The following is a 14,366-nucleotide window of genomic DNA, read 5'->3' as shown; positions in this document are numbered from 1 at the left end:
ACCTCAAAATCCCAAACTTTGACCCCAAAATTCCCAGATTTCTCTGGGAATTCCCCAAATTTAATCCCAAAATTCCCAAATCCCAAAATTTTATCCCCAAAAACCCCAAAATTCCCAGATTTTCCCTGGAATTCTCCAACTTTTCCCCCCAAAATTCCCAGATTTTTCTCCAAAATTTGGGACTATGTATCCCCAAACCCCTCAAATCCCAAACTTTGACCCCAAAATTCCCAAATTTCTCTGGGAATTCCCCAAATTTAATCCCAAAAACCTCAAAATTCCCAAATTTTTCCTGGAATTCTCCAACTTTTCCCTCCCAAATTCCCATTTTTCCCCCAAAATTCCCATTTTTTCCCCCCAAAATTCCCATTTTTCCCCCCAAAATTCCCATTTTTCCCCCCAGAATTCCCAGATTTCCCCCCAAACCCCCCGGAATTCCCAAATTTTTCCGGGTTTTTTTTCTGGGAATCGTCGCGCCCTCAGCCGATTCCCGCCGGCGATTCCGGAAGGTTCCGGGGGTCGCGCAGGGCCCGGAAGGCTCCGGCCAGGGAGAGGCTCCGGAAAAGCTGCGAGTGCTCCGCAGGCGCCGGAATTCCCTCTGGGAAAAAAACGGGAATGGGCTCAGGAATCGGCAATTCCACGGGGGAGATTCCAGGGAATTCTGGGGAAAAATTCTGTGGGATTCTGGGAAAAATCCAGGGAATTCTGGGGAAAAATTCCAGGCAATTCTGGGGAAAATCCAGGGAATTCTGGGGAAAATTCCAGGGAATTCTGGGAAAAATCCATGGGAATTGTGGGGAAAATTCCAGGGAATTCTGGGAAAAATCCAGGGAATTCTGGGGAAAAATTCTGTGGGATTCTGGGAAAAATCCATGGGAATTGTGGGGAAAATTCCAGGGAATTCTGGGGAAAATTAAATGGGATTCTGGGAAAAATTCCAGGGAATTCTGGGAAAAATTAAATGGGATTCTGGGAAAAATTCCAGGGAATTCTGGGAAAAATTCCAGGGAATTCTGGGAAAAATTCCAGGGAATTCTGGGAAAAATTCCAGGGAATTCTGGGAAAAATTCCAGGGAATTCTGGGAAAAAATTCCATTGGAATTCTGGGGAAAATCCATCAAAATTCTGGGGAAAATTAAATGGGATTCTGGGGAAAAATTCCGTGGGATTCTGGGAAAAATCCATGGGAATTCTGGGAAAAAATCCATCAAAATTCCAGGAAAAATTCCATTGGAATTGTGGGAAAAATCCAGGGAATTCTGGGAAAAAATTCCATTGGAATTCTGGGAAAATTCCAGGGAATTCTGGGGAAAATTCAGGGAATTCTGGGAAAAAATTCCATTGGAATTATGGGAAAAATCCAGGGAATTCTGGGAAAAATCCATGGGAATTCTGGGAAAAATTCCATCAAAATTCCAGGAAAAATTCCATTGGAATTGTGGGAAAAATCCAGGGAATTCTGGGAAAAAATTCCATTGGAATTCTGGGGAAAATTCCAGGGAATTCTGGGGAAAATTCCAGGGAATTCTGGGGAAAATTCCAGGGAATTCTGGGGAAAATTCCAGGGAATTCTGGGGAAAATTCCATTGGAATTCTGGGGAAAATTCCGTGGGATTCTGGGAAAAATTCCAGGGAATTCTGGGGAAAATCCATGGGAATTCTGGGAAAAAAATCCATCAAAATTCCAGGAAAAATTCCATTGGAATTGTGGGAAAAATTCCAGGGAATTCTGGGAAAAATCCATCAAAAATTCTGGGAAAATTTCATCAAAATTCTGGGAAAAAATTCCATTGAATTTTGGGAAAAATTCCATCAAAGTTCTGGGAAAATTCCATCAAAATTCCAGGAAAAATTCCAGGGAATTCTGGGAAAAATAAAATGGAATTCTGGGAGAAATTCCAGGGAATTCTGGGAAAAATCCCAGGGAATTCTGGGAAAAATTCCATTGGAATTCTGGGAAAAAATTCCAGGGAATTCTGGGGAAAATTCCATGGGAATTCCAGGAAAAATTAAATGGGATTCCGGGAAAAATCCATCAAAACTCTGGGAAAAAATTCCATTGGAATTGTGGGAAAAATTCCATCAAAATTCCGGGAAAAATCCATGGGAATTCTGGGAAAAATCCATTGGATTCTGGGAAAAAATTCCATGGGAATTCTGGGAAAAATCCATTGAATTCTGGGAAAATTCCATGGGAATTCTGGGGAAAATTCCATGGAATTCCGGGGAAAAATTCCGTGGGATTCTGGGAAAAATTCCAGGGAATTCTGGGAAAAATCCATAGAATTCTGAGAAAATTCCATGGAATTCCGGGGAAAAATTCTGTGGGATTCTGGGAAAAATCCATCAAAACTCTGGGAAAAATTCCATTGGAATTCCGGGAAAAATTCCAGGGAATTCTGGGAAAAATTAAATGGAATTCTGGGAAAAAATCCCTCAAAATTCCCAAAAAATTCCAAAAAATCCCAAAAAATTCCCCAAAAAATCCCTCAAAATTCCAAAAAAAAAATTTCCAAAAAATTCCCAAAAAATCCCAAGTATCCTCTGGAATTCCCAGAATCCCTGAAAATTCCCAGGAATCCCTGAAAATTCCCCAAAATCCCTCAGACTCCCCCCAAAAAATCCCTCAAAATTCCCAAAAAATCCCCAAAAATTCCCCAAAATTCCCAAAAAAATCCCTAAAAATTCCAAAAAAATTCCCAAAAAATCCCAAGAATCCCTTGGAATTCCCAGAATCCTCTGGAATTCCCAGGAATCCCTGAAAATTCCCCAAAATCCCTCAGAATTCCCAAAAAAATCCCAAAATATTCCCAAAAAATCCCAAAAAATTCCCAAAAAATCCCTGAAAATTCCCAAAAAATCCCTCAAAATTCCCAAAAAAAATCCCAAAAAATTCCCAAAAAATCCCTTAAAATCCTTTGGAATTCCCAGAACCCTCTGGAATTCCCAGGAATCCTCTGGAATTCCCAGGAATCCTCTGGAATTCGCTCTCACCGGGGGTGGTGACGGTGACGTCGCTGGGGAGGCTCCGCAGGGGGTCCCGGTACAGGAGCCACGCTCGGAATTCCGGGAATTCTCCGGGAATTTTCCCGGGAATTCGGTACCGGAAGCTCAGGAGGTTGAAGAGGGAATTCTGGGAGGGAATTCCTTGGATGAACTCGGAAAATTCCTCCTGGGGAAAGGAAAAAAAAATTGGGAATTTTGGGGGGTTTTTTTGGGAATTTTAGGGAAGAATTTGGGGGTTTTAGGGAAAAAAAACGGAATTTTGGGGAAAAAAATCTGGGAATTTTGGAGGAAAAATGGGAATTTTAGGGAAAAATTGGGGGTTTTGGGGAGAAAAATGGGAATTTTGGGGAGAAAATCTGGGAATTTTGGAGGAAAATTGGGAATTTTGGGAAGAAATTTGGGAGTTTTAGGGAGAAAATTTGGGAATTTTGGGGAGAAAATTGGGAATTTTGAAGGATTTTGGGAATTTTAGGGAAAAATTTGGGGTTTTTAGGGAGAAAAATGGGAATTTTGGGGAGAAAATCTGGGAATTTGGGGGGAAAATTGGGAATTTTGAGGGATTTTGGGAATTTTAGGGAAAAATTTGGGGTTTTGGGGAGAAAATTGGGAATTTTTGGGGAGAAAAATCTGGGAAATTTTGGGGGGAAAATTGGGAATTTTGGAAGAAATTTGGGAATTTTAGGGAGAAATTGGGAATTTTGGGGAGAAAATTGGGAATTTTGAAGGATTTTGGGAATTTTAGGGAAAAATTTGGGGTTTTTGGGGAGAAAAATGGGAATTTTGGGGAAAAATCTGGGAATTTTGGAGGAAAAATTGGGAATTTTGGAAGAAATTTGGGAATTTTAGGGAGAATTTGGGAATTTTGGGGAGAAAATTGGGAATTTTGAGGGATTTTGGGAATTTTAGGGAAAAATTTGGGGTTTTTAGGGAGAAAAATGGGAATTTTGGGGAAAAAATCTGGGAATTTTGGAGGAAAATTGGGAATTTTGGGGAGAAATTTGGGAATTTTTGGGGAGATTTTGGGAATTTTGGGGAGAAAATTGGGAATTTTGAGGGATTTTGGGGAATTTTAGGGAAAAATTTGGGGTTTTGGGGAGAAAAATGGGAATTTTGGGAAGAAAATTGGGAATTTTGAGGGATTTGGGGAATTTTAGGGAAAAATTTGGGGTTTTTAGGGAGAAAAATGGGAATTTTGGAAGAAATTTGGAAATTTTGGAAGAAAATTGGGAATTTTAGGGAAAAATTTGGGGTTTCAGGGAGAAAAATGGGAATTTTGGGGAGAAAATCTGGGATTTCTGGGGAAAAAATTGGGAATTCTGGGGAAAATTTGGGAATTTGGGGAAGAAATTTTGGAATTTTGTGGAAAATGTGGGAATTTGGGGGAATTTTGGGAAGAATTCCTGCTGGGAAAGGGAAAAAAATTGAGGAATTTTGGGAAAAATTGGGCAATTTCAGGAAACATTTAAAAATTTGGAGCAGAAATTTGGGAATTTAGGGGAGAAAATTGGGAATTTCAGGCAGAAAATTGGGAATTTGGGGCAGAAATTTGGGAATTTTGGGGAGAAATTTGGGAATTTTGGGGAGAAATTTTGGAATTTGGGGAGAAATTTGAGAATTTTGAGAAGAAAAATTGGGAATTTTGGGCAAAATTGGGTGATTTGGGGGAGAGATTTGGGAATTTTGGGGAGAGATTTGGGAATTTTGGGCAGGAATTTGGGATTTGGGAGCAGAAATTCAGGGATTTTGGGGAGGAGTTTGGGAATTGGGGGCATGAATTTGGGAAGAAATGTGGGAATTTTGGGCAAAATTGGGTGATTTTGGGCAAAAATTTGGGGATTTTGGACAGAAATTTTGGAATTTGGGGGCAGAAATTTGGGAATTCTGAGAAACATTTGGGTATTTCGGGGAGAAATTTGGGAATTTGGGAAGGAATTTGGGAATCTTGGGAAGAAATCTGGGAATTTTGGGCAGAAAATTGGGAATTTGAGGAAAATGTGGAAATTTGGGGCCGAAATTTGGGAATTTTGGGGACAAAAAATGGGAATTTCAGGCAGAAATTTGGGAATTTGGGCAGAAATTTGGGAATTGGGGCAGAAATTTGGGAATTGGGGCAGAAATTTGGGAATTGGGGCAGAAATTTGGGAATTAGGGCAGAAATTTGGGAATTTGGGCAGAAATTTGGGAATTTTGGGCAAAATTGGGTGATTTTGGAGCAGAAATCTGGGAATTTGTGGAAAAATGGGGGAATTCAGGGCATGAATTTGGGAATTTCAGGCAGAAATTTGATAAAAAATTTGGGAATTTTGGGGCAGAAATCTGGGAATTTTGGGGCTAAAAAAATGGGAATTTCAGGCAGAAATTTGGGAATTTCAGGCAGAAATTTGGGAAAAAAATTGGGAATTTCAGGACAAATTTGGGAATTTTGGGGCAGAAATTTTGGGCAGAAATCTGGGAATTTTGGGGCCAAAAAAATTGGGAATTTCAGGCAGAAAATTGGGAATTTGGGCAGAAATTTGGGAAGTTGGGCAGAAATTTGGGAATTGGGGCAGAAATTTGGGAATTAGGGCAGAAATTTGGGAATTTTGGGGAGAAATTTGGGAATTTTGGGCAAAATTGGGTGATTTTGGGGCAGAAATTTGGGAATTCTGGGCAAAATTGGGTGATTTTGGGGCAGAAATTTGGGGATTTTGGGGAGAAATTTGGGAATTTTGGGCAGAAATTTGGGAATTCAGGGCAGAAATTTGGGAATTTGGGCAGTAATTTGGGAATTTTGGGCAAAATTGGGTGATTTTGGGGCAGAAATTTGGGAATTTGGGCAGAAATTTGGGAAAAAATTTGGGAATTTCAGGACAAATTTGGGAATTTTGGGGCAGGAATTTTGGGCAGAAATCTGGGAATTTTGGGGGCAAAAAAAATGGGAATTTCAGGCAGAAAATTGGGAATTCAGGGCAGAAATTTGGGAGTTTGGGCAGAAATTTGGGAATTGGGGCAGAAATTTGGGAATTTGGGCAGAAATTTGGGAATTCAGGGCAGAAATTTTGGAATTTGGGCAGAAATTTGGGAATTTTCAGCAGAAATTTGGGAAAAAATTTGGGAATTTCAGGACAAATTTGGGAATTTTGGGGCAGAAATTTTGGGGAGAAATCTGGGAATTTTGGGGCCAAAAAAATGGGAATTTCAGGCAGAAAATTGGGAATTCAGGGCAGAAATTTGGGAGTTTGGGCAGAAATTTGGGAATTGGGGCAGAAATTTGGGAATTGGGGCAGAAATTCGGGAATTTCAGGCAGAAATTTGGAAAAAAATTGGGAATTTCAGGACAATTTTGGGAATTTTGGGCAGAAATTTGGGTATTTGGGCAGAAATTTGGGAATTTTGGGCAAAATTGGGTGATTTTGGGGCAGAAATTTGGGGATTTTGGGCAGAAATTTGGGAATTTTGGGGCAGGAATTTTGGGGCAAAAAAAATGGGAATTTGGCAGAAAATTTTCAGGACAAATTTGGGAATTTTGGGGCAGAAATTTTGGGGAGAAATCTGGGAATTTTGGGGCCAAAAAAATGGGAATTTCAGGCAGAAAATTGGGAATTCAGGGCAGAAATTTGGAAATTTGGGCAGAAATTTGGGGATTTTGGGCAGAAATTTGGGAATTTGGGCAGAAATTTGGGAATTTTGGGCAGAAATTTGGGAATTTTGGGCAAAATTGGGTGATTTTGGGGCAGAAATTTGGGAATTTGGGCAGAAATTTGGGAAAAAATTTGGGAATTTCAGGACAAATTTGGGAATTTTGGGGCAGAAATTTTGGGCAGAAATCTGGGAATTTTGGGGCCAAAAAAATTGGGAATTTCAGGCAGAAAATTGGGAATTCAGGGCAGGAATTTGGGAATTTTGGGCAGAAATTTGGGAATTCAGGGCAGGAATTTGGGAATTGGGGCAGAAATTTGGGAATTGGGGCAGAAATTTGGGAATTTGGGCAGAAATTTGGGAATTCTGGGCAAAATTGGGTGATTTTGGGGCAGAAATTTGGGGATTTTGGGGAGAAATTTGGGAATTCTGGGCAGAAATTTGGGAATTTTCAGCAGAAATTTGGGAAAAAATTTGGGAATTTTGGGGCAGAAATTTTGGGGAGAAATCTGGGAATTTTGGGGCCAAAAAAATGGGAATTTCAGGCAGAAATTTGGGAATTTTCGGCAAAATTGGGTGATTTTGGGGCAGAAATTTGGGAATTGGGGCAGAAGTTTGGGAATTTGGGCAGAAATTTGGGAAAAAATTTGGGAATTTCAGGACAAATTTGGGAATTTTGGGGCAGAAATTTTGGGGAGAAATCTGGGAATTTTGGGGCCAAAAAAATGGGAATTTCAGGCAGAAAATTGGGAATTCAGGGCAGGAATTTGGGAATTGGGGCAGAAATTTGGGAATTGGGGCAGAAATTTGGGAATTGGGGCAGAAATTTGGGAATTCTGGGCAAAATTGGGTGATTTTGGGGCAGAAATTTGGGGATTTTGGGGAGAAATTTGGGAATTTTGGGCAGAAATTTGGGAATTTGGGCAGAAATTTGGGAATTGGGGCAGAAATTTGGGAATTCTGGGCAAAATTGGGTGATTTTGGGGCAGAAATTTGGGGATTTTGGGGAGAAATTTGGGAATTTTGGGCAGAAAATTGGGAATTTCAGGGCAGAAATTTGGGAATTTTCAGCAGAAATTTTGGGAATTTGGGCAGAAATTTGGGAATTTTGGGCAAAATTGGGTGATTTTGGGGCAGAAATTTGGGAATTTGGGCAGAAATTTGGGAAAAAATTTGGGAATTTCAGGACAAATTTGGGAATTTTGGGGCAGGAATTTTGGGGCAGGAATTTTGGGCAGAAATCTGGGAATTTTGGGGCCAAAAAAAATGGGAATTTCAGGCAGAAAATTGGGAATTCAGGGCAGAAATTTGGGAGTTTGGGCAGAAATTTGGGAATTAGGGCAGAAATTTGGGAATTGGGGCAGAAATTTGGGAATTCTGGGCAAAATTGGGTGATTTTGGGGCAGAAATTTGGGAATTGGGGCAGAAATTTGGGAATTTTGGGGCAGAAATTTGGGAATTTTGTGTCGCTCCCCCCTTCCCCCGTACCCAAAACCCCGGGAGATCCCAAATCCCGTGGGGAAAATTCCCGGAATTCCTGTCCCCACCTGGAGCTGCCTGAGCTGCTGCCTGCGGGCCACGAAGGCGTTGAGGTGTTGGAAGAGAATTCCCAGGAATTCCCGGAGATTCCGGGGCAGGAATTGCCGGGCCAGGAGCTCCAGGGGGATGAAGGGAGGGATGGAATGGCGGCGGATCCGGAAGTGTCGGAATTCCTGGAATTCCAGCTGGAAGGAATCCAGGAAGGAGCCCTCGAAGGATGTGTGGAAGGAGAAGGAAATTCCGGGATGGGAGAGATTCCCGCTGATTCCTGGGAGAGAAAAAAGGGGATTAGACAGCGGGAAAAATCCGGGAATGAGACAGGAATTAGACGGGAATGAGCCAGGAATTATCTGGGAATTATCTGGGAAAACTCTGGGAATAAAACAGGAATTTTCTGGGAATTATCCAGGAATTATCCGGGAATTATCCGGGAATTATCCGGGAATTATCTGGGAATTATCTGGGAATTATCCGGGAATTTTCTGGGAATTATCCAGGAATTAACCGGGAATTATCTGGGAATTATCCGGGAATTATCTGGGAATTATCCAGGAATTATCTGGGAATTATCTGGGAATTATCCGGGAATTTTCTGGGAATTATCTGGGAATTATCTGGGAATTATCCAAGAAAAATCAGGGAATTATCTGGGAATTATCCAGGAATAATCAAGGAATTATCTGGGAATTATCCAGAAATTATCTGGGAATAATCCAGGAATTATCCTGGAATTTTCTGGGAATTATCCGGGAATTATCTGGGAATTATCTGGGAATTATCTGGGAATTATCCAAGAAAAATCAGGGAATTATCTGGGAATTTTCTGGGAATTATCCAGGAATAATCTGGGAATTTTCTGGGAATTCTCTGCAAATAATCTGGGAATTATCCAGGAATTTTCAGGGAATTATCCGGGAATTACCTGGGAATTATCTGGGAAAAATCTGGGAATAATCCAGGAATGATCTGGGAGTTATCCAGGAATTTACTGGGAATAATCTGGGAATAATCCAGAAATTATCCAGGAATTTTCTGGGAATTATCCAGGAATAATCTGGCAATTATCTGGGAATTATCCGGGAATTATCTGGGAATAATCTGGGAATTTTCTGGGAATTATCTGGGAATTATCCAGGAATTATCTGGGAATTTTCAGGGAATTATCCGGGAATTATCTGGGAATAATCCAGGAGTTATCTGGGAATTATCCGGGAATTATCTGGGAATTACCTGGGAATTATCTGGGAATTTTCTGGGAATTATCCAGGAATTACCTGGGAATTATCTGGGAAAACTCTGGGAATAAAACAGGAATTTTCAGGGAATTTTCTGGGAATAATCCAGGAATTATCTGGGAATTTTCTGGGAATTATCCAGGAATTATCTGGGAATTTTCAGGGAATTATCCGGGAATTATCTGGGAATTATCTGGGAATAATCCAGGAATTATCTGGGAATTATCCAGGAATTATCTGGGAATTATCCAGGAATTATCTGGGAATTATCTGGGAATTATCCGGGAATTTTCTGGGAATTATCTGGGAATTATCTGGGAATTATCCAAGAAAAATCAGGGAATTATCTGGGAATTATCCAGGAATAATCAAGGAATTATCTGGGAATTATCCAGAAATTATCTGGGAATAATCCAGGAATTATCCTGGAATTTTCTGGGAATTATCCAGGAATTTTCTGGGAATTATCCAAGAAAAATCAGGGAATTATCTGGGAATTTTCTGGGAATTATCCAGGAATAATCTGGGAATTTTCTGGGAATTCTCTGCAAATAATCTGGGAATTATCCAGGAATTTTCAGGGAATTATCCGGGAATTACCTGGGAATTATCTGGGAAAAATCTGGGAATAATCCAGGAATGATCTGGGAGTTATCCAGGAATTTACTGGGAATAATCTGGGAATAATCCAGAAATTATCCAGGAATTTTCTGGGAATTATCCAGGAATAATCTGGGAATAATCTGGGAATTTTCTGGGAATTATCTGGGAATTATCCAGGAATTTTCTGGGAATAATCTGGGAATAATCCAGGAATTATCCAGGAATTTTCTGAGAATTATCCAGGAATTATCTGGGAATTTTCTGGGAACTATCCAGGAATTATCCAGGAATTTTCTGGGAATTATCTGGGAATAATCTGGGAATTATCTGGGAATTTTCTGGGAATTATCCAGGAATTACCTGGGAATTATCTGGGAAAACTCTGGGAATAAAACAGGAATTTTCAGGGAATTTTCTGGGAATAATCCAGGAGTTATCTGGGAATTATCCGGGAATTACCTGGGAATTATCTGGGAAAAATCTGGGAATAATCCGAGAATTATCTTGGAATTATCCAGGAATTTCCTGGGAATTATCTGGGAATAATCCATGAATTTTCTGGGAATTTTCTGGGAATTGGAGCCGACTCCAAAGGAGGGGAAATCCCGGATCCTGGGAGTTCGGGGGGAGGACGGGAATTCCCAAGGAAAATTGGGAAAATCCCAAAGAAAATGGGGAAAATCCCAAGGAAAATGGGGAAAATCCCAAGGAAAATGGGGAAAATCCCAAGGAAAATGGGGAAAATCCCAAGGAAAAAATGGGGAAAATCCCAAGGAAAATGGGGAATTTTTCCAGCCCCGCAGCTCTGCCCAGAAATCCCGGGAATTCCCGATTTTCCAGCTTTTCCCACCCCAAAGACTCCGATTCCTTGGGAATTCCGGCTCTTTTCCTACGGAATTTCCAATTTTCCTTGGGAATTGCCAAGTTTCCCACAGAATTCCCAAGTTTCCCACAGAATTCCCAAGTTTCCCACAGAATTCCCAAATTTCCAGCATTTCCCACCCCAATTCCTTGGGAATTCTGACTCTTTTCCCAAGGAATTCCCACGGTATTCCCAAATTTCCCCCGGAATTCCCAAAGAATTCCCAAATTTCCCCCAGAATTCCCAAATTTCCCCCAGAATTCCCAAATTTCCCCACAGAATTCCTGAGTTTCCCCTGGAATTCCCAAGGAATTCCCAAATTTCCTCAGGAATTCCCAAATTTCCCCTCAGGAATTCCCAAATTTCCCCTCAGGAATTCCCAAATTTCCTCAGGAATTCCCAAATTTCCCCTCAGGAATTCCCAAATTTCCCCTCAGGAATTCCCAAATTTCCCCCAGAATTCCCCCAGAATTCCCAAATTTCCCCCAGAATTCCCAAGGAATTCCCAAATTTCCCACAGAATTCCCAAATTTCCCCCAGAATTCCCAAATTTCCCACAGAATTCCCAAGGAATTCCCAAATTTCCCACAGAATTCCCAAATTTCCCCTGGAATTCCCCCAGAATTCCCAAATTTCCTCGGGAATTCCTGCTTTTCCCACAGAATTCCCAAATTTCCCCCGGAATTCCCAAATTTCCCCAGAATTCCCGAATTTCCCCCGGAATTCCCCCAGAATTCCCAAATTTCCTCAGGAATTCCCCCAGAATTCCCAAATTTCCCCACAGAATTCCTGAGTTTCCCCTGGAATTCCCAAGGAATTCCCAAATTTTCCCCAAAATTCCCGAATTTCCCCCAGAATTCCCAAGGAATTCCCAAATTTCCCCTCAGGAATTCCCAAATTTCCTCAGGAATTCCCAAATTTCCTCAGGAATTCCCAAATTTCCCCTCAGGAATTCCCAAATTTCCTCAGGAATTCCCAAATTTCCCCTCAGGAATTCCCAAATTTCCTCAGGAATTCCCCCAGAATTCCCAAATTTCCTCAGGAATTCCCCCAGAATTCCCAAATTTCCTCGGGAATTCCCCCAGAATTCCCAAATTTCCTCAGGAATTCCACCAGAATTCCCAAATTTTCCACAGAATTCCCAAATTTCCTCGGGAATTCCCCCAGAATTCCCAAATTTCCTGGGGAATTCCCGCTTTCCCCCGTCCCATCTCACCGGTGAGCCGGAAAATCCGGATCAAATCCCGACAATTCCGGATCTTCCACTCCAGCACTTCCCGCGGATCAGGAGGATCCGGATCCTTCGGAATCCTCGGAATTCCGGCTTTTCCCTAGGGAAAAACCCAGGAAAAAAAAAAAATCATAAAAATCATAAAAATCCCATTTTTTAATTGTTGTTTTTTTTGGGAAAATCCCTCTGGAATTTTTTCCCTCACCGCCTCTCCCAGTTTTTCCCGGAGCCGATGGCGGCGTTCCCGCAATTCCCGGATTTTGGAGAGGAGGAATTCCCGGCGCTCTTCCCGGCGTTCCCGCTTTTCCTGCTCCGCGGCTTCCCGGCGAGCCCGGAATTCCAGCCACTCCAGGTGTGCCAGGAGGCCTGGGAAAAACGGGAATGAGGGGAAAATCGGGAATTCTGGGAGGAATTGGGGAATTCTGGCAGGAAATATGGGGGTTTTAGGGAAAAATTGGGGAATTCTGGGAGGAATTTGGGGTAGAAATTGGGAATTGGGGGAGAAATTTGGGAATTCTGGCAGGGATTTGGGTAAAAATTGGGAATTGGGGGAGAAATTTAGGAATTCTGGGAGGAATTTGGGGATTTGGGGGACAAATTTGGGTAAAAATTGGGAATTTGGGGAGAAATTTGGGAATTCTGGGAGAAGATTTGGGGGTGTGGGGCAAAAATTGGGAATTCTGGGGAGAAACCTGGGAATTCTGGGGAAAAAATGGGAATTTGAGGAGGAATTTGGGAATTCTGGGAGGAATTTGGGGTAAAAATTGGGAATTTGGGGGGAAATTTTGGGATTCTGGGAGGACATTTGGGGATTTGGGTAAAAACTGGGAATTCAGGGAGAAATCCTGGGAATTCTGGCAAGGATTTGGGAATTTGGGGGGTAAAAATTGGGAATTCTGGGAGAAATTTGGGGATTTGGGGGACAAATTTGGATAAAAATTGGGAATTCAGGAAGAAATTTGGGAATTCTGGGAGAAATTTGGGGATTTTAGAGAGAAGTTTGGGAATTCTGGGAGAAAATTTTGGGATTTGGGGGTAAAAATTGTGAATTTTGGGAAGAAATTTGGGGATTTGAAGAGAAAATTGGGGATTTGGGGAGGGATTTGAAAATTCTGGGAGGGATTTGTGGTGAAAATTGGGAATTTGAGGAGAAATTTGGGAATTCTGGGAGGAATTTGGGAATTTTAGGGAGAAATTTGGGAATTCTGGGAGGAATTCCTATATGGAAAGGGAAAAATTTGGGAATTTTGGGAAGAAAATTGGAGATTTGAGGAAAAAAATGGGGATTTGGGGAGAAATTCCTGCATGGAAAGAGAAAGCTTGGGAATTTTGGGAATAAATTTGGGTATTTGGGGAGAAAAATGGGGATTTCGGAAGAAATTTGGGAATCCTGGGAGGAATTCTTGCATGGAAAAGGAAAAATTTGGGAATTTGGGGAGAAAATTGGGAATTTTGGGAAGAAATTCCTGTGTAGAAGAGGAAAATTTCGAGGATTTTGGGAGAAATCTGGGGATTTGGGGAGAAATCTGGGATTTGGGGGGAGATTTAGGAAATTTTGGGAGCAAATTTGGAATCTGGGGAAGAATTCCTGAAATTCTGGGAAGAATTCCTGCATGGAAAGGGACGGGAAGGAGAAAAATTAGGGAATTTGGGGAGAAAATTGGGAGTTTTGGGAGAAATTTAGGAATTTGGGGAAGAATTCCTGCTCGGAAATGGTGGGAGATGGGAGAAATTTGGGAAAATTTGGGAATTTTTAGGAACTCACCATGTGAAAAATCCCTTTTCTCATCCTTTTCCTTCTCTTCTTTTCCGGGATCCATCCCTGAGGAATTCCTGGGGAATCCCAAGGATTTGGGGTTGGAAAAAAATGGAAAAAAGATCCGTTAATTCTGCATAAATTTGGGGATTTTTATGGGCAGAAGGAAATGAAAAAAGTCCCGATAATTTTCGAAATATTTGGGAAATTTTCAGGAGAAAAAGGGGATGGAAATGGAAAAAAATCCTGTTAGTTTTCCTTAAATTTGGGAAGTTTTTGACCAGAAAAGAGGGATGGGAAAAAAAAAAAGAAAAAAAAAAAGTCAATTTTACGTAAAATTGGGAATTGTTTCATGAGGAAAAAGGACTGGGAAAAAATCCCTTTAATTCCCAATAAATTTGGAAAATTTTTAGGAGGAAAACAAGGTGGGAATGCGGGAATAGGAGGGATTTTGGGAATAAATACCGAGAAAACGACACTGAGGATCGCAAAGGAAACGGACAGGAAACACCCCGA

General features: G+C 41.2%; 1 protein-coding gene across 1 annotated transcript; it reads right to left on the bottom strand.

Annotated features, from left to right (window-relative positions):
- Positions 1 to 427: 427 nt before the first annotated feature.
- Positions 428 to 14,355, bottom strand: CENPO (centromere protein O). Its single transcript, XM_088053823.1, has 7 exons — positions 14,316 to 14,355; positions 13,860 to 13,927; positions 12,300 to 12,460; positions 12,080 to 12,194; positions 8,172 to 8,431; positions 2,995 to 3,172; positions 428 to 598 (listed from the first exon to the last, which is right to left on the bottom strand). Exons 2-7 carry the CDS (start codon positions 13,912 to 13,914, stop codon positions 480 to 482), a joined length of 888 nt encoding a protein of 295 aa, XP_087909949.1. The 5' UTR covers positions 13,915 to 13,927; positions 14,316 to 14,355; the 3' UTR covers positions 428 to 479.
- Between the last annotated feature and the right edge of the window lie 11 nt (positions 14,356 to 14,366).

This window comes from Pseudopodoces humilis, chromosome 3 (genome assembly GCF_049639895.1).
Source record: "Pseudopodoces humilis isolate 2021_Gansu_Grassland_sample_001 chromosome 3, ASM4963989v1, whole genome shotgun sequence".
In the NCBI taxonomy this organism is placed as follows: Eukaryota; Metazoa; Chordata; class Aves; order Passeriformes; family Paridae; genus Pseudopodoces; species Pseudopodoces humilis.
Note: the sequence above shows the minus strand (reverse complement) of the source record. Positions and strands in the feature narration are given on the sequence as shown.

Coding starts and splice junctions, on each gene's coding strand:
- CENPO (XM_088053823.1), bottom strand. CDS start 13,914: ATGGATCCCGGAAAAGAAGAGAAGGAAAAGGATGAGAAAAGGGATTTT. Junction 12,461..13,859: donor GAAAAGGGATTTTTCACATG/GTGAGTTCCTAA, acceptor CGTTTTTCCCAG/GCCTCCTGGCACACCTGGAG. Junction 8,432..12,079: donor CCGGATTTTCCGGCTCACCG/GTGAGATGGGAC, acceptor TTTCTCTCCCAG/GAATCAGCGGGAATCTCTCC.